The sequence below is a fragment of the Mesoplodon densirostris genome, chromosome 4 (genome assembly GCF_025265405.1).
Source record: "Mesoplodon densirostris isolate mMesDen1 chromosome 4, mMesDen1 primary haplotype, whole genome shotgun sequence".
Taxonomy (NCBI): domain Eukaryota; kingdom Metazoa; phylum Chordata; class Mammalia; order Artiodactyla; family Ziphiidae; genus Mesoplodon; species Mesoplodon densirostris.
The window spans coordinates 15157245-15180666 of NC_082664.1; the positions used below are offsets into that span (position 1 = coordinate 15157245).

Here is a 23422-nt window from a genome sequence, read left to right on the forward strand (position 1 = left end):
CCCTGATGTGGAGGGCTCCCGAGTTATACTTTGGCTTAATTCCGGAGACTCTAGTGAGGTAAAATTGGAAGGGGTTCCCTTTACCCAGCAGGTCCCAGATGTCCTGGCCTTCCCCTGACGTTTCAAGCCCGTGGCCGGCCGAGGGGCTGGGATGCCCAGCACCTGGGACAGCACCATCTCTGGGAGAAGGGAGGCCTTTCTCCTCTTTGACTCCCGTGTCCTTGGGCTGCTTCTGCTGCGTCTCTGGCGGCAGCTCGTCCTCACTGCTGGAGAGACACCAGCCCAGGCCTTCCTGGGAACCGCCCTTCTGCCTTTTGGGAGGTGAAGCTTCTGAAACGGAATCTGTGTTGCTGAATTTCACGGGTGCGATCTTCCTCCTGTGGGCAGCTTTCCGAGCCTCGGAACAGGTGTACTTTGGCTCACTGGCTCCTCCCTGCTCAGCGTGCGGGAGAAAAGAGGCAGATGGCTCTTCCGGTCTTGGCTTTTCCTCCTCACTTTCATCACTACTGGATATCGTCCACCTCCCATAATTGCCTTCCTGAGACATTACACTTCCTCTGGAAATGAAAGGTGGAAATTTCGTTATTTCCCATCCACCAGGCCACCGGCACACTCATGCTCTTGCTCTCAAATTCCGTGTCCTGAGCTTCTAGGACACATACAGCACACCTGACACTTACCCAGATGCCAAGACGTGTCACTAACATCAGCTGCTCTGTAGGTGTTCACGGCACATCACCACAATCTGCCGTGAGAACTTGGCAAATAAAGTGATGGCGAAAATCCCGCTCACCTCCTGCTTCTCTCCCTTTGTCTTTCCACCTAGACCTTGTTCTTAAATGCCTGAGGAAATGGAGTTGAGCCAAAGTCCAAAACAAAAATGTCCACTCTTAGCCCTGAAGCTTCCAACAGGTGTTTGGGGTTAAGGTCAGCTTCAGGAATTTCAGGAGTAATTCTGACTATGCTCATATTTTTAAGCTCAAATTGGAATTTATCACCTATTCCTCACCCAAGTATGGGAGCCCAAAGGACTTCAGGGACTACTTCTTACTCCCCCAAGATAAGCTACTTACCATAAAGCTTAACAAAATCCTCAAAACAGTATCAAATGATCAATTCTATATAAACGTTATCTAGGGATGCTTCCAGGAGGACCCAACTGACTTAATGATTATCTAATCCTAAATCAAACCATGAAAACCTGCAGAGAAAGAACTTGTACTAAAGCAAAACGTTACTTTGTTTTCTAAACCACACAGTTTAACTTCCACTTCCTTGCTCTCAAAAGAGGAAAACAGATGAAACTTTTGCTTTTCTTACCTACAAAATGTCACGAATTCAAGGGTAAAGGGCTATCTAAGTAGATTTCCCAAATAACTAAAGAACAACAGTTCCTTAGTGTGATTTAAAAAAAAAAAATAGGGCTTCCCTGGTGGCGCGGTGGTTGAGAGTCCGCCTGCCGATGCAGGGGACACGGGTTCGTGACCCGGTCCGGGAAGCTCCCACATGCCGCGGAGCGGCTGGGCCCGTGAGCCATGGCCGCTGGGCCTGCACGTCTGGAGCCTGTGCTCCGCAACGGGAGAGGCCACAACAGTGAGAGGCCCGCGTACCGCAAAAAAAAAAAAAAAAAAAAATACACTTTAGTACAAGACCCAGAGGAAAATCATAGGACTCAAGAGTCTGTGCTCAGATTGTGGACAGAGTGTCTACATGTTTGCTCTAGAGCGTAAGCAGGACCTGTTATGAGTGCAGATATAGGACAGACTGCAGCACGGCCCACACTCCTTAAAAAAGGCTAAATTCTGCACTGAAAGACTTGCAAATGAATATACTTTCATGTTTCAAGCTAAAAAGTGTATTTTTTAAGGCATCTATCACTTTGCACAACTTCTCACCTTTTTCAATTAATGACCAAGTCAGATAAGGTTTCTCCTGTAAATTACACATTTCAAGGAGCTTTTAAGCAGAGTGCATGTAGACAATAATTTGACACGTTCTTCATGGCCCAGGGTCACTATTAAGCCCACCTGGCATGGACCGTGTTTTGCAGCCACAGCTGTAGGGACCACAGATGGATGGAGACACTTGCTCCTGTAATAGGGGCCCTAGACTCTCTCTAGGTCTTGTTTTCTAAAAGTTCTCTGTCCTTTCCCCCTGTGTTCAGCCCACTTCTAGGGGCTGTTTGAACTCTGAGTAGGTTTTTCCCCCTAAATTGTTTCTAATCCGATAAGGGTTAAGACACCACATAATCAAGCTTGTTGGAACTGTATTGTTACAGTTAACAGGATCTGAGAACCAGGTTTTCCCATGCAAGAGGTTAAGACAGACTTACTACTTAACCCCTACTTAAACAGCTCAGCTTTTTGTTTGTTTTGACTGTTTTTTTTAAAAACTTAAGTTCCCTTAGTGTTCTAGACTCTGGAGACTGCTATCACAATTCACTTTGAAGGAGCCATTTTGTCAGTTAGTTTGTAACTGAAAAATTATTTAAGAACAAAAGAACCATCTCTGGGAAAACTACCATGCTGTAAGCTCTAGCTTCCACTGAATTCTAAACCAGCTCTAAAGCTAGGCAATGAGTAATAGAATCTTCGACTGAGATTCCTCAGGCTGTTCTCCCTAGATTCCTGCCCCATCCTAAAGCAAAGAGAGGGTCTCAGAGTTTTTAGGTGAAAAAAGGGTTCACCTCCCGGCCTGAGAAAAGGAGCTGTATGCAGACCTTAGAGATCACCACCACCCCTCTTCCCAGATCAATTACGTAAAAATAAAATGGAATTCAAAAATCCTGAGAACTCTAAAAGGAAAATATTTTTTCGTCTTTAGTAACTGTGTGAGCTATTTAGGAGATTTCTAAATTTTTCAGTTTTATCATTATCTACACTTTCTAGAACCACATGTGGGGGTGGGGGAGGGGAGGACAGAGAATTCCCTCCAAAAAAGGAGAAGTGGGTAAAAAATAAAGCTTTGAAAAAGACATTTATTTCCTAGAGAAAAAAAAGTTTGTCTTCTCTATACATGGTTTAAATTTTGGATCTACTCACAATCCAAAATGTGCCTGAGATTATTTACCAATTAAAGGCAAAAAAACCTTTGTAATATGCTAATAAAACTGTAACAAATCATTAAGCCTAGCAGGTTACCAGCCTCTCTATGCAGTCAAGGCGCTTAGCCTGTTGAAGAGGAGCTGTTGGTAAACACCAAGATTAAGCAGCAACTGATTCTACTTTGGAGGACTGGATCTGGTCTCAGGATCAGAATTTCATTTCTCTCTCACACAGGCCCAGATTCTCTGCATTCTCAGACAGCTTTCATACTCAAGTCATAGAGCTTTACAAGGATAGAACCTAAGTGTTCCTTCAGTTGTTTGCTCACGGTTTGTCTTCCCTGGGCAGTGTCTCGCACAGCACAGGTCTAACACCACACTCTGGGTAAGTGGTGACACCAGGATCAGAATTACAACACAGGTGGGCTGACTCTGAGATCTGACATTCAGTGGGTCACCAAAGTGCAGTATTTCCCAAAGCAGAGGTGACTGGGACCTGACATTAACATTACATTATGAAAGTACCTCCCTTTCTCATTCCAATCCAATGTCTCAGTTTAATCAAGGAGAAAGCTGTTTGTAGAAATGTCTATTCCTGCTTTTGAACAAATAACAGACTTTGGGCTCTTCTGCAGGCAGTAACACTTTGGTTTAACATCAACAGAAGGTATCTTATGGCTCCATTACATTTACAATAACTGAAGTTTACTTCTTAAAGATGGTCTTTATGTAAAAGTGGGTTCAAATGAAAATATTAAGCAAATAGTAGTACAGATGTTGAGAATGAGACAAAACCGGGGAGGAAGCAACCGACCACATTACTGAAATTTGGCAAACACTGCGTTAAGCTACAATGCCAAGGAGGGTAAAAATCTAAAGAAATTCGGGCTTCCCTGGTGGCGCAGTGGTTGAGAGTCCGCCTGCCGATGCAGGGGACACGGGTTCGTGCCCCGGTCCGGGAGGATCCCACATGCTGCGGAGCGGCTGGGCCCGTGAGCCATGGCCGCTGAGCCTGCGCGTCCGGAGCCTGTGCTCCACAACGGGAGAGGCCACGACAGTGAGAGGCCCACATACCGCAAAAAAAAAAAAAAAAAAAAAAAAAAACTAAAGAAATTCTACCACCAGATGCCAACTCACAACATTAGAGTGTCTATTAGATACTAAAAAAGGAAATTTGTGGCTACAAATGGATACTCCTCTGAAAGCTGCTGGCTCCTCCTCTCCCCCTACCATCCCAGACCCAGCTGGGCTATTTCTTTTACGTTTCCAGCTGACCCTTCTTATAGAGCTTGCAGACCATCAGGAGGGCATGGGGGTCAATCTCAACTGAGGCCAGGTGCGGCCAGTAGTGGGCAAATATGACTCCAATTTCAAATCCAGTCATTACTAGGTGGTAAATGTGCACTTAGGCAAGTTACTTAACTGCTGAGCCTCAACTTCCTCCTCTGGAAATGGGTGTCATACCTACCTCCCAGAGTATGTGCCTTCGAAAAATATTTATTGAGCAGCTACTATGTGCCAAGCCCTGGGAATAAGAAATTAACAACATAGAAACAATTTGTCCTAGAAAAGCTTATATATCAAGGAGAAAGGTACAGACCGACACAAACAAAAATAACCAAAAAAGCCAAGATATCTTGACAGATATTCATTATATTTTACAGGTATGAGAGAGTAACAGGGATGCCCTTACCTTCGACTATCCTGAATTTAACATTTAAGTGAGCCAAATAAAAGTGTGGGAGGGAAAGAAGAGTATTCCAAGTGAGGGAACCCAACCTGAAAAGACCAGAACAAGGTTGTAGTAACTCCAAAAACAGGCAGAAAGACTTGGGTAAGGAAGACAGGTAGGGGGTCCAGGATGAAGGGGGTGGGCAGGAGGAAGTTAAAGATCCTGGATTTTATTCTAAGAACAGTAGGCCCCACTGAAGGGGAGTGTACCTTTTAATAAGCAGGGGAGTACCTTGGTCCGATCTACTTTTTTAAAATATTACGTTCACTACAACTCTTTATGGAGTATGGTTTGGAGGGAGACAGAAGTCGAAGTGAGGCGGCTCCTGCAGGGACTCTGGTAGCTCATGAAGGCGGTCGGGATGGAGTGAAGTGGGCTGATTCCGGGGTACACTGTTTTCTGTGCGCTCACCTTTACCGGGCATACACTCATTTCACGCTCACAACTGTTTCCATTTATGGGGAGACTAAACACAGAGTTTAAGTGCCTGGCACAGAGTAAGCGCCCAACATGCTAGCTATCACTAACTCTCCAGACCATCTGCCTACTACGTGGAGGAGCCAGAATAAGAATCCGCGGAGGGGGACCCCTCCAGCAGGACTCTGGTCTCCTCACGCAGCAGCTGCTCGCACCAAAGAGGTACTATTACTGGAGGAAGCCGAGGCCCAGCAAGGGGACCCTACCTAGTGTCTTTACAAGATGCTCCGCTTCCCTCCGGATCCACCTCCAGCTCCGCGGGGCACTCAAGAATTCGCCGGACGCCGGCTGCCCGCACTCCAGGCCAGAAGGAGCAAAAACGCGGGCAGCTGCCGAACGCGCACCCGAGGCCTCGGAACCCGCAGCCTCCACTCACCAGAAGCCCCCAGAACGCGCAGCCACCTGGGATCCCACCCCTCCGCCGCCACTCGCGCCTGCGCGCGCTTCAAACCTTCCAGCCGGCAGCGCGCGCAGAGTGGCCCTGCCCCTTCCCCTTCCGGAACGCCCGCAGCTGGGTCCTAAAGCCCTCCGGGTCTTGAGGGGCTGACGGGGCGCTCCCGCACGAAGGGGCGGAGAGAAGTCCTGGCCGCCTCCAGCTCCCCTCTCACCTCCTGGGCGTGTCTCCTAAAAGGGGGAGAGAGGAAAAGAAATTTCCCTCACTTCTCCCGTAGTTAATTAGCAAAACTCATCCCCTTTGCAGGGGTTCTCATAGCTTCAGACTCCCGGAGCTCGAGGTGTGTGTGTGGCGGGGGGGTGGGAGGGGGTGGGTATTTTAAAGGCAGAGACAGGATCACCTGAGAGGTTCGAGGAAGCTGAGGGCTGAGACCGGTGTCCCGGGAGGAGTGGATTCTCCTGGGGGAGCGGAGTGTAAAGCCTGCTGTAAAATAAAAGGTTAAACGAGCTCCCTTAGACTCAACCTCGAATGCCCGTTTCTTCGTTGAAAGAGGCGTGTGTGCCTCTGTGTGTGTGTGTGTGTGTGTGTGTGTGTGTGTGTGTTGCCTTTTTAATCTTACTGATTTGTCAGAAGAGAGAGGTGAGGTAAACTCCTTTGCAAAGCGGAACCCTCTCAATATTCCTTGGCTTTAATAAGGATGTTTGCTGTGGAATTTGGGCTCAGTGCTGTTGATATTATTGTTTCCTTCACACCAGGCACCTCTCCTAGAGGACTGAATGAAATAACTTGGGGTAAACGTCCTAAGGGCTCATTTGGTTCGTTTATTGAAAGTCTGTTTTGTGCCAGGTACCGTGCTCAGTGCTAGGCTTGTAGGGAGGACGGAACAGACACAGTAGCTACCCTGGAGGGCTCGATTCCAACGACTTGCTGATCTGCACGGGAGCCCCGGTCTTGTTTTGATTGGTTTCTTTTATGCTTTGTTCACACTCTTTTTGTGTCTCCTATAATGTTTAGTATAGTGCCATTGATCAAAATTATCAAAAGTAATTTACTACAAGGTGTGGGGGCAGAAAATGAAAAGAATCATGAAGGACACGTTGAAACAGCACCTGGGTGAGCGGGCTCCACAGCCGCGCGCCAGGAGTTAAAGGGACGAGAGGGGCGGGGCCAAGGCTGGGGGCGGGCCTGGAAGCCCCTCCGCCATAGGCTGTTCCAAGGAAACGTTATTAAACAAAGTCTCTGGCCAATAGAGCTGCGGGGTCAACGCCAGTGGCTCACAGGCCGTCCAATAAGAGAAGGCTTTGGAGGTACCCGGCCAAGTTCAGCCTCCTGAGCTGAGAGGAGTTTGGCGGGAGGTCGCTGCAAGCCGGGCGTAGGCCGCAGAGGTCGCGAGTTCAGGCGTCCCGACTCCCGTGTGGCTGTCGCGATGTTTTTCTCCCAGGCCGGGGCCCGGCCGCGGATGTGGGAAGCCAGCCAGTCAGAGCACAAGAAGTGGGTGGAAGTAGGTGTCCGGAGGGCTGTCTCGGACTTTTAACCTGAGCCGGGACTTTCACTTCCGTCACCCCGCCTGGCTCTCACTCAGCTTTGTTGCACAGATAGGGGCTGGACTGTCCTTCCGAAGTGTCATGGTTAATGACCGAGGCTAGGGCTGCAAGGCTTCTGGATCCCTGTCCAGTGTTCTACTTCCAATTCCTTCTTTTCTCCGCGACATAGTCTGTGCATAACAAGCTGTAATCTCCATCTCTCCTCCCGCCTTTCAAAGCCAGCCCTTTTGCCTCACCTTCCCAATTCTAGGATTGAATTTTCGGTAGAATTTATCCGAATGGTTTAAAGGAATTAACCCAGCGATTAAGTCGTTTGCACTTTTGGGGGGGTAAATTTTAGCACATTAAGATTTTCTTTTTGGCCCTGTGGGCAGCATTTGGGATCTTAGTTCCCCGACCAGGGGTAGAGCCCGTGCCCCCTGCAGTGGAAGCTCGGAGTCTTAACCACTGGTTCTCCAGGGAAGTCCCAGAAGATTAAGATTTCTTGAGGATTAAAATTAGGATAATGAAATTCCATTTCCCAGCCCTACTCTTGGCTAAGTTTTAGGTTTGGGAGGTCTAAACTTAATATAAGTTAGTAATAATAGAACAAACGGTTTCTGTCTTATTAACTAAAGATATTTGCTGTTTTTTAGGTATTTAAAGCATGCGATGAAGAAAACAAAGGCTATCTAAGCAGAGAGGACTTTAAAGTTGCTGTTGTAATGCTGTTTGGATACAAGCCCTCCAAGGTAGAACTTTCTTTTGTATTTGGGGACTGGGCTGACAATACAATAGTGGATGGATTCTAAATAAAGTGCAGAGGGCTAGCTTAGGATGTTTATGAAGCAAACCGCTGCCTTTTGAGCAATTTCAGAGATGTGTCCAGTGCTGAATTTTACTTTTGTCTTAAGAATCCAACTCAGGAATGAGTTAGAATCCATCAAGACTAAGTCACCAGGCTGCTAATAATATTAAGTATGAGGTGCTAGCGAGGTTCCAAGAGGGAAGCCTGGGAGTAGGATGTTGGTAACAGAAGGAATTCACAGAGGAAGTGACATGCAGGATTTTTTTTTCTTAAATTAAAAAAAAAAATTTGCTCCATTTAAATTATGAAAATAATGCATTTACATAGTCAAAAAATTAAAATGGTCCAGAAAAGTATAAAGTTGGGTGTAAAATCCCCTCTCTCCCTACCAAAGGGTCCCACTCCTCAGGAGTTACCATTATTAACAGTTTCTCGTGTATCATCCCAAAATTTCCTGTGTATTGACAAACACGCCTAGCATTGTATTGAAAAGTGGGTGCATAGTATACCTATTTTATTTTATCTTGCTTTTTTCACTTCACAATAGAAGAACATAAAAGCACACACACCACATTAAAAAATAGTTGCTTAGTATTCTCTTTAGCTAGTTTCCTTGTTTTGGTCATTTCAGTTGTTTCTATTATTTTTCATTCCTACAAATATTGCTGCCGTGAGCATTCTCTTATAACTATATCTCTGCTTGTGAATATATCTCTGTGGAATAAATTCCTAGAAATACAAGTGCTAGGTACATTTGAAATTTTGTTGGGCATTGCTCTCCAGGAAAGGTTGCACTAATTGAAGAGAGTTGAGCTGAACTTAAGTGAATCTCCCATTTTAGTAGGACAGGTTTCCTGTGCCTCCTGTTCTTGTGCTGCTCCTCTGGTCTGTTACATCCATTCTAGTGATGGATCCCTCTTGTTAAGCTGCTGACCTGGAATTAATCAGGGGCAAGATCTTGGCCAGGTTTAAGAAATTCAACTGCAGGCATCAAACAGAGGGAGCACTCAGGGCTCTGCCTGGAATGTCCTGCCTCCTGCTGTTGTTAGACAAAGTGGCTGGGCAACTGCTTTGGCCCAATTGTTCCTTATGAGTGGGCTCTACCTGTCTGTCAGATTGCAGGCCCTGTAAAGCCAGGGACCACGTGATGTCCCACTTTTCTGTTCTTCATTATGTTTAAATGTATTACAACTTCATCGTTAATATGTTCTGTTGATATAAATATGTCCCATGAACCACCCAGGTAGGTTCAACTGCTAGGGGTTCCTTAGTTACTGAGAGGTTGACTATGGAGCTTCAGGGCTGGCTCCCAGAAATTGCAGCTCTCCTGTTAACCTGCAGTCATTTCAGCTGGAATTCCAGAGCAGGTCAGCTAAGTGGACTCAGCTTTTGAAGCATTGAGTTTAACCCAGGTTCAGCTGGAAAGATATCTGGTCTCATTCTACCTTTGTCACCTTTGGATCTACTTACTTGATTTTAACTTTAGAACATGTAAGTGAGGAATTTAATGACAAGTACAGAGATATGGTAACATACGTACATACACACCATCAAATTTAACAGATTTTTACTTTTGGTTGAGGTTTTGGATTTTATTTTTTAATCAGAGGAAATGCTTGTTTACTGCAGATCGCTAAACAGTGAAATGCTGATACAGCAAATCACCTATACACTTAACAATCATTTGTAACAATCATGAAGTTTTACTAAGTGACACTTAATATATTCCCTCTGAAATTTAACAGATTTTTCCGCTTATAATAGGTTGAGGTTTGGGGGTTTATTTTTATTTTTTTATTTTTTTTGGTGTACCTTGAACATTTATTACAACTAATTGGTGATGTGATAAGACGTGCTCATGTGGCCTGAATATTGGTCACAGTCACAACAAAGCTTAATCCAGCCCAGCAGATACAAATGAAAGTGTAAACTGTGAAGACATGTTTACATACATGGAAGTATGTAAAAAGTGACATTGAAACAACTGTATATCCTTAAAAAATGTAGAGCCCACTAGTGCTATTTTACCTCATTTAACTTGGGATTTTATTTTTAAACATTGCTTTTCAGCAAATGAAATATTTACTGAGTGCAGGTCATGAAGCAGTAAGGCACTAAAATAATAAATCACTTCTGCATTCATGAAAATGTTTACAGAATGAAATTTATTGTGTTCCCATTTAATAAAAGGAGTACTTGCTAGTTGCTAGAAATATAAAGGTGAATGAACATAGACCCTACTTTGAAATAGTTCACAGTTTAGTGTAGAGAGACTTATAAAACTCTGATAAATACTAAGATACAGAAGAGATTAAGAACAGAAAGGGAGGAGGGCAAGGAGAAGGGTCTAATTCTGTAGTAACTTTAATAGGAATCTGGGCATCATTTAGAGCAGCGGAGGTAGACTGATATGAAGTGTCTGGGAGTGCTTTGTGGTGGTGGGAGAAGTTATGCCTTGGTCATTCATGGTTGCATGTGGTGGCCGTATCAGAGTGGTGTGACAACAGGACTGAAGGGATAAGAAAATAAGAAAATTCAGAAGGAGTAGGTTTGGGGGAAAGGCAGTGAGTTCGGATTGGGGCATATTAAGTTCGAGGAGGCTACAAGCACCCCAAGTGCATTCCTTTTTTAAGTGCTGTGCTGGGTGTTGAGGTGATGGTGGTAAAGATCTGCTCTCAGATTGTGCCACCTCCCTTAGATGTACGAATCTGAAGTTGGGTGGAGAGGTGAGGGCTAGAGATAGATTTGGGATTCCTCACAGGTGGTAGCTCAAAGCATGAGACCGAGGTGGCATTGCCCGAGAGGAGTACGTGGAGTGTGAAGGGCAATGTCCTGAGGGGAGAACATGGGGGGCGTACCCACATTTAAGGGTTGTTGGGGACTCCATGAAGAAGATGCACTGGGAACTGGTTGTCTGGGAGGGACTGGAGGAACCAGGGAAGTGCAGGGCATGGAATCCAAGGTGGAGAAGCTACATCAGATGTTGCCAAGATGCTAATTCCATGACGTTTATAAAGCTCTCTTAACAATGTGGGAAAATGCTTATGTTTTAATATTTAGTTAAGGCAGGTCCCCGAGCTTAATATACAGTGTATTCTCAAATATGTTTAAACATGCATGGAGGGGGGAAAAAAAAAGCTGTACTAGGCCTAAATGTTAACAGTGGTTTTCACTGGATGGCTGGTTTTTTAGATGTTTTTCTTCATAATTAAAAAATACGTTTCATGTTTTCTACATCATGTTACTATTACAGTCAGGAAAAAATTTTAAAATAAACCCATAGAGCCCATTGTAACAATTGCTTGTATTTGTCTAAAACAGAAATGTTACCTTTTAGGTTATTCTGTATATGTGACAGTCAAGTTGATTTTATATGATAAACTTTTTTGTCAGTGCAGTAAAGTTTTGGGGGCCATTAGAGTCTGTAGTAGATCAGCATCTGGTATCTTATTAATAGAAGAGAAAAATGACTCTTATAGCTGTCCTGTGATGTTACTTGTCTGCTGGATTCAACAAAGTTGGTTTCTCATAAAATACATTCCTTCCCCACACCCCAGGAATTAAGAACTTGTATTGTGAAAACATTTGATGAAATTGTATAGCCTGTACTTTTTTCTTTTCTAGATAGAAGCTGATTCTGTGATGTCCTCAGCAGATCCAAACACTTCTGGTAATGTGAAAGTTAATTTTTCGTACTCTTATGTAGACATTCATGAAACTACAACTAAGAACAAATATAGAGGCTATAAAGCATTATGTTTAAGCAAATCTTTGTTTTGTTTCTGATTACCCAAAAAGAACGAGGTTTGGTTCTTTTAATTTTAGTTAATTAATGTATTCATAAGCGTATGTTTATTGCAGGAAAATTTTCAACCACTGAAAAGCATAAAGAAAAAATGTTGCTGATAATTTCAACATCCCACGGATGATCTAGGTTTTCTGACTTGAGCAGCTGAGTGAGTGGAAGTGGCACTTCCTGAAATGGGAAGACTGGGGGAGAAGATTTAGAGTTTGGGCAGTGCAAGAGTTCAATTGTGAATATGTTGAGTTTGAGAGGTTTCGGTCAATGATGTCAAGGCAATTGAGCTGTATGAGTATGGAATTCAGAGGAAAGATCTGGGCCACAGAAATAAGTTTGAGAGTCATCAGCGTTTGGATGGTTTTGAAGCCATGGGAGTGGATGAGACCCCTTGAGGAAAAGTGTAGACTGAGGCCCGTAGGAACTATAACCATTAAAAGTCAGGTAGGGGATGAAGAGATGGCAAAGGAGACTTAGGAGGGGCAGAGGGGCCAGAGGAAAATCAAGAGTATTTGATCAAAAGCCAAGAGAAGTGACTATTCCAGGGAAGAGGTATGGTCGACAGCATCCAATGCTGTTGAAAGGTTAAGTAGCAGAAGAACTGAAGAGGATCCGTGGAGCTGGCAACCCGGGGGTGTCGGGTGATTTTAGGAAGAGCAGTGTCAGCGCGTCATGGGGGCAGAGGCCAGGCTGCAGTGGTTTGAAGATAAAGGGAAAGTGGCAAAGTGACAATGTGAGTAGAAAAGTCTTTCAGTGGGTCCAGTAGCTGTGGTTCAAGAGCTGTTTGCTTTGCTTTGTTTGCCTTTTTTTGGAACATGAAGACGATGTTTCTAAGCTTAGCAGAATGATCTAGTGAAGAGGGGAAAGGCAGATGAGACAGAGAGATAACTACCTATTGTTTGAGGAGGTAGGGTCCAGAGCATGCTGAATTGGCTTTTCAAAAATTACTTTTTGGGGGGATGTAATTTAAGGCTTACAGAAAGTTGCAAAATAAAAATAGTGCAGAGAATAGCTGTATATCCTTTAGCCAGATTCACTTACTGTTCATATTTCACCCCATCTGCCTTCTCTTCTGCACTTTCTGCCACTTCTCCGTCCTCTCACTGAGCTGTCCATAACCACAGCACACCCATCATACGTTTATATTGATACTTGTCTTTATCTGCTTTACCGTCTATATTGGCATGTTGTCACTTGATCTAATTATGTCCTTATTAACATCTTTCCTCATTTAATACAGGAATTAGTCCTTGGTATCATGTCTCTTTAGCCTCCTTTAATCTGGGATATTTCTATAAACATTTTTTTCTTTGTTTGTTTTTTTGCCTTTTTTTTAAAGAAGATGTTGAGGGTAGGAGTTTATTAATTTATTTATTTATTTTTGCTATGTTGGGTCTTCGTTTCTGTGCGAGGGCTTTCTCTAGTTGTGGCAAGCGGGGGCCACTCTTCATCACAGTGCACGGGCCTCTCATTATCGTGGCCTCTCTTGTTACGGAGCACAGGCTCCAGATGCGCAGGCTCAGTAGTTGTGGCTCACGGGCCTAGTTGCTCCGCGGCATGTGGGATCCTCCCAGACCAGGGCTCGAACCCGTGTCCCCTGCATTAGCAGGCAGATTCTCAACCACTGCGCCACCAGGGAAGCCCTTTTTTTTGCCTTTTTACAACATTGATATTTTTGAGGAAATAGCCCACCCCTCATGGTTTCCTTTTTTTAGGAACAGCCCTCATCTTGTGTTTGCATGACGTTTCTCTGTAAGTAGCTTGAGGTTAAGCACCCTCAGCCAGAATCCTATGTGGGTGATATGTCCCTCTCAGTGCGCCACATCTAGGGGCACACGATGTCAGTCTGTTTCTCGTAGATACTAATTTTATCACCGGTCAAAAAACATTGTCGGATTTCTCCATTGTATTATTTCTCTTTATATTTTCTTCCCTTGCAACTAATCAGCAGCCTGTGGAGAGACACGTTCGACGTTGCAGATATTCTGCTTCTCATCAAAATTTCCGCCTGGATTTGGTATCCATTTATGATTCTTGTCTGATCCAGTATTTGCTATATGATTGCAAAGTAATGATTTTATAATCCCTGTGCTTCTTTCAGTTAGCCCTTGGCATTTTTACTATAAGCAAGAGACTTCCCGTCTTCTTGATTGATCAATATATCTCTCCTTTATCAGTATGGACTCATGAATTTGTATGTTTTTAATGATTTATAATTCATTACTATACTTAATTATTTTAGTGCTCCACTTACCACAGATTTGGCCATTGAGTGCCTCCTTGAGCTGGCTCCTGTGTCCTTTAGACTGGCTTGACTTTTTTCTTTTTAAAAATCTTTTTATTGGGCTTCCATGGTGGCGCAGTGGTTGAGAGTCCGCCTGCCGATGCAGGGGACACGGGTTCGTGCCCCAGTCCGGGAAGATCCCACATGCCGCGGAGTGGCTGGGCCCGTGAGCCATGGCTGCTGAGCCTGCGCGTCCAGAGCCTGTGCTCCGCAACGGGAGAGGCCACAACAGTGAGAGGCCCGTGTACTGCAAAAAAAAAAAAAAACAACTTTTTATTTATAAATTTTGGATTTACATAAGAGTTTACTAGATTATTTTTTGGATACAGGTTTGGTATCACATATTAAACATGACTTTTCGAACAATGTTATTGCTAGGAGAAGTTGTTTTTGACATACTCCCTAACTTGATGGAATTTCCCCAGGCTTTAAATTTCATGTTAAAAATTTTCATGCTTTCAAAGTATTCAAATGTTGTTTCTTTGCTGTTCAGTTTAGGTTGTAACTTCTTGGTGAAGCCTTCCTTACATATTTTCTCTGGGTTTCTATGTGAATATTCCAGTCTATAAAGATTTCTGTCTTCTGGCAGAAGGATTTCCCGCATTTTTTGCATTGTTAGGGTTTCTCTCCTTTAGGAGTCCCCTGAGAATCAGTGAGTGATCCTGTCTGGATGCATGTCTTATGCTGCTCTTGCTTATGTAGTGTTTCTACATAAATACGCATAGTTTGCCAAGAGCACTCTCACATTCCTTATTCCCGGAGATTTTCTCCCTTATGTGTGTTCTTTGGTTCTGAATTAGGGATTTGACTTCACACGTAAGGTTTTCTTTCCTTAACCAGTTCTTTGATGTACAGACAGGTGTTATTCTGGAAGAAAGGTTACCCACGTTCTTTACAGGTGTAGTGAGTTCTCTGATGGAAAGGCTGACTTCTGAAAAAACCTTCGACACTCAGTATCTTGAGTTTTCCCCCCATGTGTATTAGCTCACATTTAGTAAGATATGACTTATATGCATGTGTTACATTCATATGGTTTCTCTATGGGTAATTTGATGTACACTGAAGGGTAAATTCTGGCAGAAGGTTTTTCCACCTTCATTACATTCTAAAGGTTTCTCTTGAGTGTGAGTGCGCTGATATAAAATGAGGACTGGTCTGTGGCAAAAGGATCTTCCAAGTATGCGGTTGTTAGTTTCCTCCCCTGCCTTTTCTTTTTTTCTGATGTTTGAGAGAGGGTTGACTTGAGGCTGGAGATATTTTGTAAATTTCGTGAACATTTCCTCTCCTTCCTGAGTTCTCTAATGCTTGGATTTGGACTTCCTGCAGAAACAGTTCTCACATTATTGCAGTCATGGAGCTTCCTTTTAATATTAGTTCTGATGTACATTAAAGCTTTAGGTTTTGAATGAGGTTCTCTACATTCCCTTCATGTGACCTATCCCACACCTGAGTTCTCTTATGTATAATGAAGACTGCCTTATTATGGGACATCTTCTCAAATTCATAATAGTCTAAGGATTGCTTCAGAACTGGAGTTTCTGATGCTGAAAGTAGGCTTCCCTACGAGGACTTTCCGACTTTGGTGATGTGCTCCGGGACCTGCTCCCGTATGCACATCCTTTGCATTTAATATCAGGGATATTATAGGTACTCTCATATCCACTTCCCCATCAGATTAGGATGCTTCCTGTCACAGCATCTTTTCCTAATAATTAATTTTAAGTATATTTCAAAAGGTTACAAAGTAAATTAGTCATCCGAGAAATTCAAGGGAAGATTGGGTTGGAGGAATGAGATCAAAGTGTAGGTGCTTTGTACCTTGCTCCAGAATTACTGTGGAAGGGGTTTCCTTAGTCTACAAGCTTCCAGGCTTTTCCCTTCCTCTTCTGGTCCTGATATCAACAGCAGATTAACTTTCTCAAAGCATCACTTTCTTCATGATTAAAGGAGTAGACTTAGCTTCAATTCATGTCCCTTTGAAAGGGGAGACTCAAGACCACAGACCTCCCAGGGAAAGAGTAAAATAGCCATCTTAGCAGGAAGTCACTGCTGAACTCTGAATGCTGCTAACATAAAATTTGTTCATTAGGACTGTTAGTAGTGAACCAATTTCAGACCAGCTCCTTCTTTTCTCCCTTTCAGTGACATGAGTCACATTTACACGTTATTTTTCTTACAGGAAGAGTTTATACACAGATTATTTTACCAAATATATTATCGAAGAGAGTTTATACACAGATTATTTTACCAAATATATTATCTCTCTCCTTAATGTTTTGATCTTGAAGAACTGAAAGGTTGGCCTTGGCTTTCTGGGAGCTATTTATTCAGGTAATCAACTTCCCACAGTTCTTCTGAGTAGCTGTGACTTGGGAATTCTCCCACTAGGTGTAGCTCTTCTTACATTCAGACAAGGTTGTGCCGTATCTCCAGCATGCAACTCCAAAGGACCCTCCACACACAGCCCATTTGCTGCCCAGCTTCCTGGGGGAAGGTCCAGACTCACATCCTGGATTGAGCCTGACTGGGCAGAGCCCTCACGATGCACACATTTCACACAGTACCTAAACCTGGATGCCCAGACCCTGCTTCCCAAGGTCTTTCTAAAAGGTGGGTCGTTTCTGTAGAGGTTCCTTGTGAAAATTAAAAAGAGTGAAAAGTTAAGACAAAGCCATTAGAAGGGTAGGATGTCTCAAGGAAAGTCACACTGGGAGAATTTGAGGGCAGCCAGAATGAGTAGCAAAAAGGTGTTAATGACATTTTTAATGCCTATAACTTAACAAGCACGTGAGTATCAGCAAAAACTGTTTAGGCACCAGGAACAAGGAATTATATTAATGGGAGGAAAAAAAAAATCAAGCCGCTTGTTTAAGGAAGCAGCAGATCAGTGTTGGGATTGGTTCCAATACACACTATTGCTACCTAATTTTAGAGGGTTTTATTTCTGTTCTCTAAGGGTATAGAACATTTCATATCTCCTCTAACTATAGAAAATGAAAGAAGTTTGCAACTAGAAGAGCCTAGAAAACAGTCATATATTTCCTTTTTTAAAATGAGGAAACTGAGCTCCAGAGAGGAATAAAAATTCTTAATCCTAGCATTTGATGGTTCTTTATTGGTTTATAAGATACTTTTACATGTGTTACAGTATTTATTATTATTATAGATAATAATTATAGCTTTGATTCCTTGAGTGTTTACCATGTGCAGACTCTGTGATGAGTATTATGCATGGATTGTTAAATTTAATACAACTCTATGTTAGGATTATCCCATTTTATAAGTTAAAACAGTCCTGAAGCTTAGAGAGGTTAAGTAATCTGTGCAGGGCGGCAGACCACAGTAGTATAATCTCCAAGCTTACCCTCTCAACCATTTGATAAACCCTTCCCTTGAGGTTAATAGTGTCATGGATCATATTGATGGAGCTGAGGCCAGTCTTCATTGTCCTGGGAACTTAATGAATGAATGAGTCGAAATCAGGAGTGGGTCAGTACACAAAACACAAATCACAAGGTTCTGTGCAGCCGCTAGAGGCTGCTGTCAAATTTGGTTCCGAGCTACTGAGTGTCCAGATCAAATAGGGAATCACAACCAAGTGCAGAAGTCAGCATCCACACCACAGAAACTCCTTTTCTAGAGAGACATAGTTTTCCCCAGTGTGGGATATTTCCCCCACGATGTCTCATGGAGGAGAGACTAATAAGTCGACACTGGTGTCCACAAACTGTTCAATAAATACAACAGTGAAGTCTGTAAGGCCGTTTCTTGAACTTTCTTCAGCATAGGCCAATGGTTTAATGCCAAATGTGTCTGGGCAGTTCTATGAAGGGCAAGACCATGTGTGATCTCAGATGGTTTGACTTCACTGTGGGATAAATCGTAGAGCATTTTATATGAATAACAACAGCTAAGATTTATAAGACTTGTGCTTAATCTGCCCGATGCACGTCGCCCTACTGCATTCTCACACAGCTGTCTGTGTTTTTATCCCAGATCTATATAAAATATGCTTGAGGGGAAAAAAACAGAACAAAGTATATCAGAATTTTGTTTCCACTGGGTGATTAGATCATGCTTTTTTCTCCCCTTTCTTTCTGTTTTTTTATATTGTTGCCCTTTCAACACTGAACATATTTTACTTTCATACTTAGAAAAAAGAAAGCTTTCCGGGAGCTTACTTTTAACCTGCAACTTTAAACAATGGAAAAATCAAAGAGATTGACTCATTACAATGGTGATGATGGACTGTTTTGACTCAGTCATGCTATCCAGGGTCCGTTTAATTGAAAACTAATTTGTGGATGATGAGGTTAATGGCTTTTATTTATTGCTATCTTGGCTGAGTTGTTTTGAGCCAGATAGTTGACTATAAAAGTATTCTTTTCCTAAATTTAAATGTCTGTTTTCTAGTCTTTTAAGTTATATTGTAAACACATTTTTTGTATTTGTTTTGTGTATATTTTGTTGTTGGGGGCTCCTACCTAAGGAACTGAGGCCAGGGCATAGCAGGTATAGCAGGCTGTTGTTTGACTTCAGATTTCAGTTGACCTCTTTGTTCATTTCTATCAGCAGGAAACACATACACATTATACTTATCTTGAAATCATAGGACCATTTTGTGGTATCGCCCACAGATATTCCCCTCTCAATTAATGTATTTCATTCCCCATTTAAAGATGATGAGTAAGTTTCCTTGTAGGGGTAAAAAAGAATTAGGAGACACTGACCTAAAAACACTTTTTAAAAATGTCATATTTGATAGGGAAGATTAAAGAAGTACTGTCACTTCCGTGATGGCCAGTTGTCACACGAACACAATAGACAAGAAGACCTGTAAGAGTTTCGAAGGGAGCGGCCCTCCCTTCCTGCCCGAGGTGTGGGCCAGAGCCGGATGTGGAAGGCTGGGTGGGGTTTGCAAAAAGTGGAGAAGCAAAGAGGAGAACAGGGAGAATGAGTGAAGGCAGATGCCAGCTGCGAGCTTGTCCTCCAGCTGCTGGTGCTGCCTGTGCTCTGCTGGTGCCAGCGTGGATGCAGAACTCCGTGCGAATTTAGACTTCCCTGCACAGTCCACACCCATGCAAACGTTGCCTATCATGTCCTGGAGACTTTGCCGAGGTGTTTGTTAATGGCCCAGAGGAGGGGCTTTATCACTCACCACTCGCCCTCCATCACAGGTCCCTCCAACACTTTCTCCTCCTCCGCAGGGTCTCTGCACGCTAGCCCTGTGGGGTTTCTCCTACAGACCCCCTACCCCCAAGCGTCTCACCCTCTTCTCTCAGATCCCTGCTCCCCGTTTTACAGCGTGCCCTCTTGCCGGTCCACCCCCCTCAGATTTGCAGGCCCAAAGTGCTCCTCAGCTGTCCCAAGTCCTGCCGGAAACGGACCCCCCCCGCCCCCGCGGAGTGCTGCTTTCTAGCGCTGCCGCGGAGAGTGCGGTGCGCGCCGCAAGCCAGCTGCCCCCCAGCGAGCATCCCTGATGGAAGCTGAGAGTTGGAGAGGGGGAGATTTAAGGACCAGTTTACCTGGAAGGAAGAGTGAAGCTTTAAACTCCAGAATAAGGGATCCGGGCTTTGCACTGATAACGCTGAGGAACCTTTGAAGGGTTATGAGCAGGAGATGGGCATAATAAAAAAAGATGACGATTTCTGTCCACGTTTGGTAGGAATAAGGTTTCGTTGGTTCAGATTTCTTTATTCCACTGTAACCTGTTTTTACTGTTCCTCATTTCCCTCCCAATGATAGAGTAAAACTTGCTTTCTTCCATTAAGGTGGATTCTTTTCTCTTCATGCCCCTAGTCTTATGCGGGTAGCTGGAAGAAAATATTAGTCCTCTGAATTTACTTACCCATCTTACTGTGACAACTCACTGCTCTGGATGCCATGAAAGCTCTTCTGTCCTTACAGTCTTTTTATGCAAACACATTCTATCCTTTTTTTTTTTTTTTTTGTCCTGCATGGCCTCCAGAAGTCATAATCTGAATTTTATTTCTCAAACTAGAAAAGGCTTGCATTATACCTTTTAAGAGGCCACTTAATCCTTTTAAGCCCTCAGTTTTAGGCATTTTCAATCCCTGGACGAATGAATAGATGGCCCAATGACTGTGAGCCCTCTCTTTTCTACTAAATCCAGGACCAGACTTCCAGTCTAAAAAACTTGGCATTTTTATTATTTTCTCCTTCATTCTCCCAGATTTATTGCAGTTTCTAATTCAAGCTCACTGTGATAGCCAGAAACTAGATGACTACATTTTCAAGAGGATTTCTCTCTATGCACTGACCCTGAAGCTTAGAACTGTGAGCCACAAAAAAAAAAGAAGAAAAAAACAACTTTTGAGGAAAAATTTATATAGTTTTATTGGACTTTTTGAATATATCCACCCCTGTGGTGAAAGATGATTACCTTCCTAGGAAATTGCTTAAAAACAAAAAAGGGGGAAAAGATAACACTTCTTTTTTTTTTTTTTTTTTCTTTTTGCTGTACGCGGGCCTCTCACTGTTGTGGCCTCTCCCGTTGCGGAGCACAGGCTCCGGACGCGCAGGCTCAGCGGCCATGGCTCACGGGCCCAGCCGCTCCGCGGCATATGGGATCCTCCCAGACCGGGGCACGAACCCGTATCCCCTGCATCGGCAGGCGGACTCTCAACCACTGCGCCACCAGGGAGGCCCGATAACACTTCTTTATATGATATATCTGTATCACATGTATTAAGTAGATTGGAAAGTAAAAATATATATATATTTATTATAGAACATGAAGAGTCCATTTTGCCAAGAGTAGTTTATAAAATGGAAGGGAGTGCTTTCAGTGATAATGGAAAATGCACAGACTTGCAGAGTCTGGAAGGATTCGTAAAGAATGTTGGTCCCAGTGGCCTTTGAGGCTTGATCCTCAGTCCTGTGTCCTGTGGGGGGCACTTGCAGAGGCACTGCTGGAGAGGGAGTGAGGAGCCCACCTCACTGCAAACCGAATAGCTTTGCCTTCATCTCTACACACTGGGCGTTCCTGTTTTAGAAAGGAGAACCTTTTCTACAGCTAAAACAAAGTCAGAAAACTACTGGTAGAGTCCAGCTACCCGGGCAACTTCTGAACACCTGCAGATTAATAATGAACACAGATAGACACATAGGTCTACGTGGTTCCTGTTGTGATCCCAACGTGTAGCTACAGCAAAGTGTGTTTAGGTAACTTTTATTACTGGAACAGTTTACAGAGAGACCCAGCCTCGTATTTGGAATTAGAATGTTCTGAACATACTTTCACTCCAGGGGTGGACACAGGTAATGCATTTCTCATTGCGTATGAAATGTGGTGGCAGTAGAATTATGGAAAGTCTTTGTGAAGTGGTCATTTTAGGTTTGAATATTGTGACAGCAGGTGGGGCTAGTAGTAGGAACTCTATTTCTAGGCCATTGAAACAGCAGTAAAACATATAAAACTTACATTAATGTGTTTGCATTCTAGAGCTGTAGGAATAGCAAACCTTTATGCCTTGGCTTTGGAAAGTGATCATATTACTACAACATGAGAGCTCAGCTGAATGGAAACTTCTCTGTCCTTTTTAGAAAAGGGACTTGCATGGTATTGAATGCATTTGTATGTGTTGCCATTGAAGATTAAGACAAGGGGATGGGGATGGGGCAGTGAGATATGTTTATGTGGTTTAATATTGACTTTAAAAAATAAGGTATACGAGCCTGCGGGAAAATAGTGTGAATGAACTTGATTACATAAATGGAGTTATTTGTATTATTAGATGGTCTCTTCTTTTTAAGTGGTAATAAACATATAGTTGAAATCCACATATAGTTTCTCCTAGGAAACACTAAAGAACATGTGCTTTTTATCCCCCAAGATATGAAATAAAGACCTGACTACTTTATAGCCCCAAATACGGATGAGTTTTCTGAATATGTGGTTTAAAACGTATCATTCACCACTCATGCACTTTTTTTTTCTTGTGAATCTGAATCACACATTGAACCATGGAACTGTGCTTTTTTTCTTATCGTTTCCCGAAATCAGATGCAATTAAATGAAGAGCGAATATTATGCATTCATTTCCTTTTCCTCTGAATTTTGTTTGTTTTTTTACTGTATCATAGGTATTAAGAAATTGGGGTTTCTAAAATGACGATTTTGCTGGCTATGTGAATAAATAGAGACCTACTTTTTGGCATTAATTTACAGTTATAAGAGCATTTAAAACACATTTTAACACTTTTTGCTGAAAACTAGAAATAACGTCTTCCTATGATTTTATTTACTTATTCAACAAACATGTGAGGAATGCCTCCTACAAGCAGGGATCTTACTAAACACTGTGGATAAATTTTGACAACAGACAGTCCTTTCCCTCAGTGTGTCTCAGGCAGACGTGTGGCCAAATAGTTACCATAGGACCCGATGCAAATGGAGCTGCATCACTGCACATCCTCCACTGCCATGGGGGAAACGCTAGTTCCATACAATGTGTATTTATTGAGCACATGCCAAGCACTCCGGTAGGTGCCAGGAGATACGCCTGCTGCTGCTTTCTTGACTTTTGCTCTTGGTTGCCTCCGAAGCATCAAGCAGCTAACATCTCCAAATTGCAACTCCATCTCAGCACGACCCCCATCCTGCTTCCCCTCATCTTTCTCATCTCTTTAAATGACTCCTCAAACCACCTAGTCCTCGAGCCAGAACCTAGGGCTTATTCTTGACATCTTCTTTCTCATGCACCACGTCTAACCCTCCATCTTTTCTGCAGTATGTCTGGAACCTTCCACTGCCCTCTGTTCCCGCTGCCCGCACCCTCGTGACCACATCTCCTGCCAGTAGGATCCTAACGAGTCTCCTTTTTTATATTTTGCTTTCTCCCCAGTCCTTTTTCAAAACAATAGCCAGAGATCTTTCCAAAATCTAAATCAGATCATGTCACTTCTCAGTTCAAACTTTATTGACTTCCTATTGCAACTGAAATAAAAATCAAATTATTTCCCGTGGACCACGAGGGGCTGTGCATTCGGGCCCCTGCCCACCTCACCAACGCCGTCTTCACCGCATTCAAGCCACTGTGGCCTGTTTTCACTTCTCCCACTCCCCACCCCATGGCCTTGGCACGTGCTCTCTCCACGGCCTGGAATGCTCTTCTTCCCACCTTTAGCCAGTTGGTATCTTCTCATCATTTAGGTCTTAAATAATATTAATATTTTAAAAATATTACCTCCTCTGTGAGATCTCTCCTTCCCCAGAGTCTGCTCTACGGGAGGATTTCTGTGATGCATTTTATACCCTCCTGTTTTCCCCTCGTTGCGCACACCACTGTTTGTAATTATATGTACGTTTGTAACTGAACCTGTATCATCACCGTCTGTGT

General features: G+C 43.3%; 2 protein-coding genes across 10 annotated transcripts in view; one reads left to right on the forward strand and one right to left on the reverse strand.

The window, feature by feature from the left end:
• The window catches only part of TDP1 (tyrosyl-DNA phosphodiesterase 1), a 78231-nt gene extending 72523 nt beyond the window's left edge, over positions 1-5708 (reverse strand). For 2 of the 4 annotated variants that reach the window (XM_060097942.1, XM_060097944.1), the window contains exons 1-2: positions 5459-5701; positions 1-557 (exon numbers count right to left, since the gene is read on the reverse strand). In XM_060097942.1, the coding sequence (XP_059953925.1) occupies positions 1-547 (547 nt within the window). In that variant the 5' untranslated portion in view covers positions 548-557; positions 5459-5701. Of the gene's footprint in view, positions 558-5458 lie in introns of all 4 variants that reach the window. The other 2 variants (XM_060097943.1, XM_060097945.1) reach the window with 2 other exon arrangements.
• A 162-nt stretch (positions 5709-5870) lies between these two features.
• Positions 5871-23422, forward strand: part of EFCAB11 (EF-hand calcium binding domain 11) — a 162097-nt gene continuing 144545 nt past the window's right edge. For 5 of the 6 annotated variants that reach the window (XM_060097947.1, XM_060097946.1, XM_060097948.1 and 2 more), the window contains exons 1-3: positions 6987-7147; positions 7826-7921; positions 11602-11647. In XM_060097947.1, the coding sequence (XP_059953930.1) occupies positions 7073-7147; positions 7826-7921; positions 11602-11647 (217 nt within the window). In that variant the 5' untranslated portion in view covers positions 6987-7072. Of the gene's footprint in view, positions 5987-6986; positions 7148-7825; positions 7922-11601; positions 11648-23422 lie in introns of those variants that run through there. The other variant, XM_060097952.1, reaches the window with a different exon arrangement.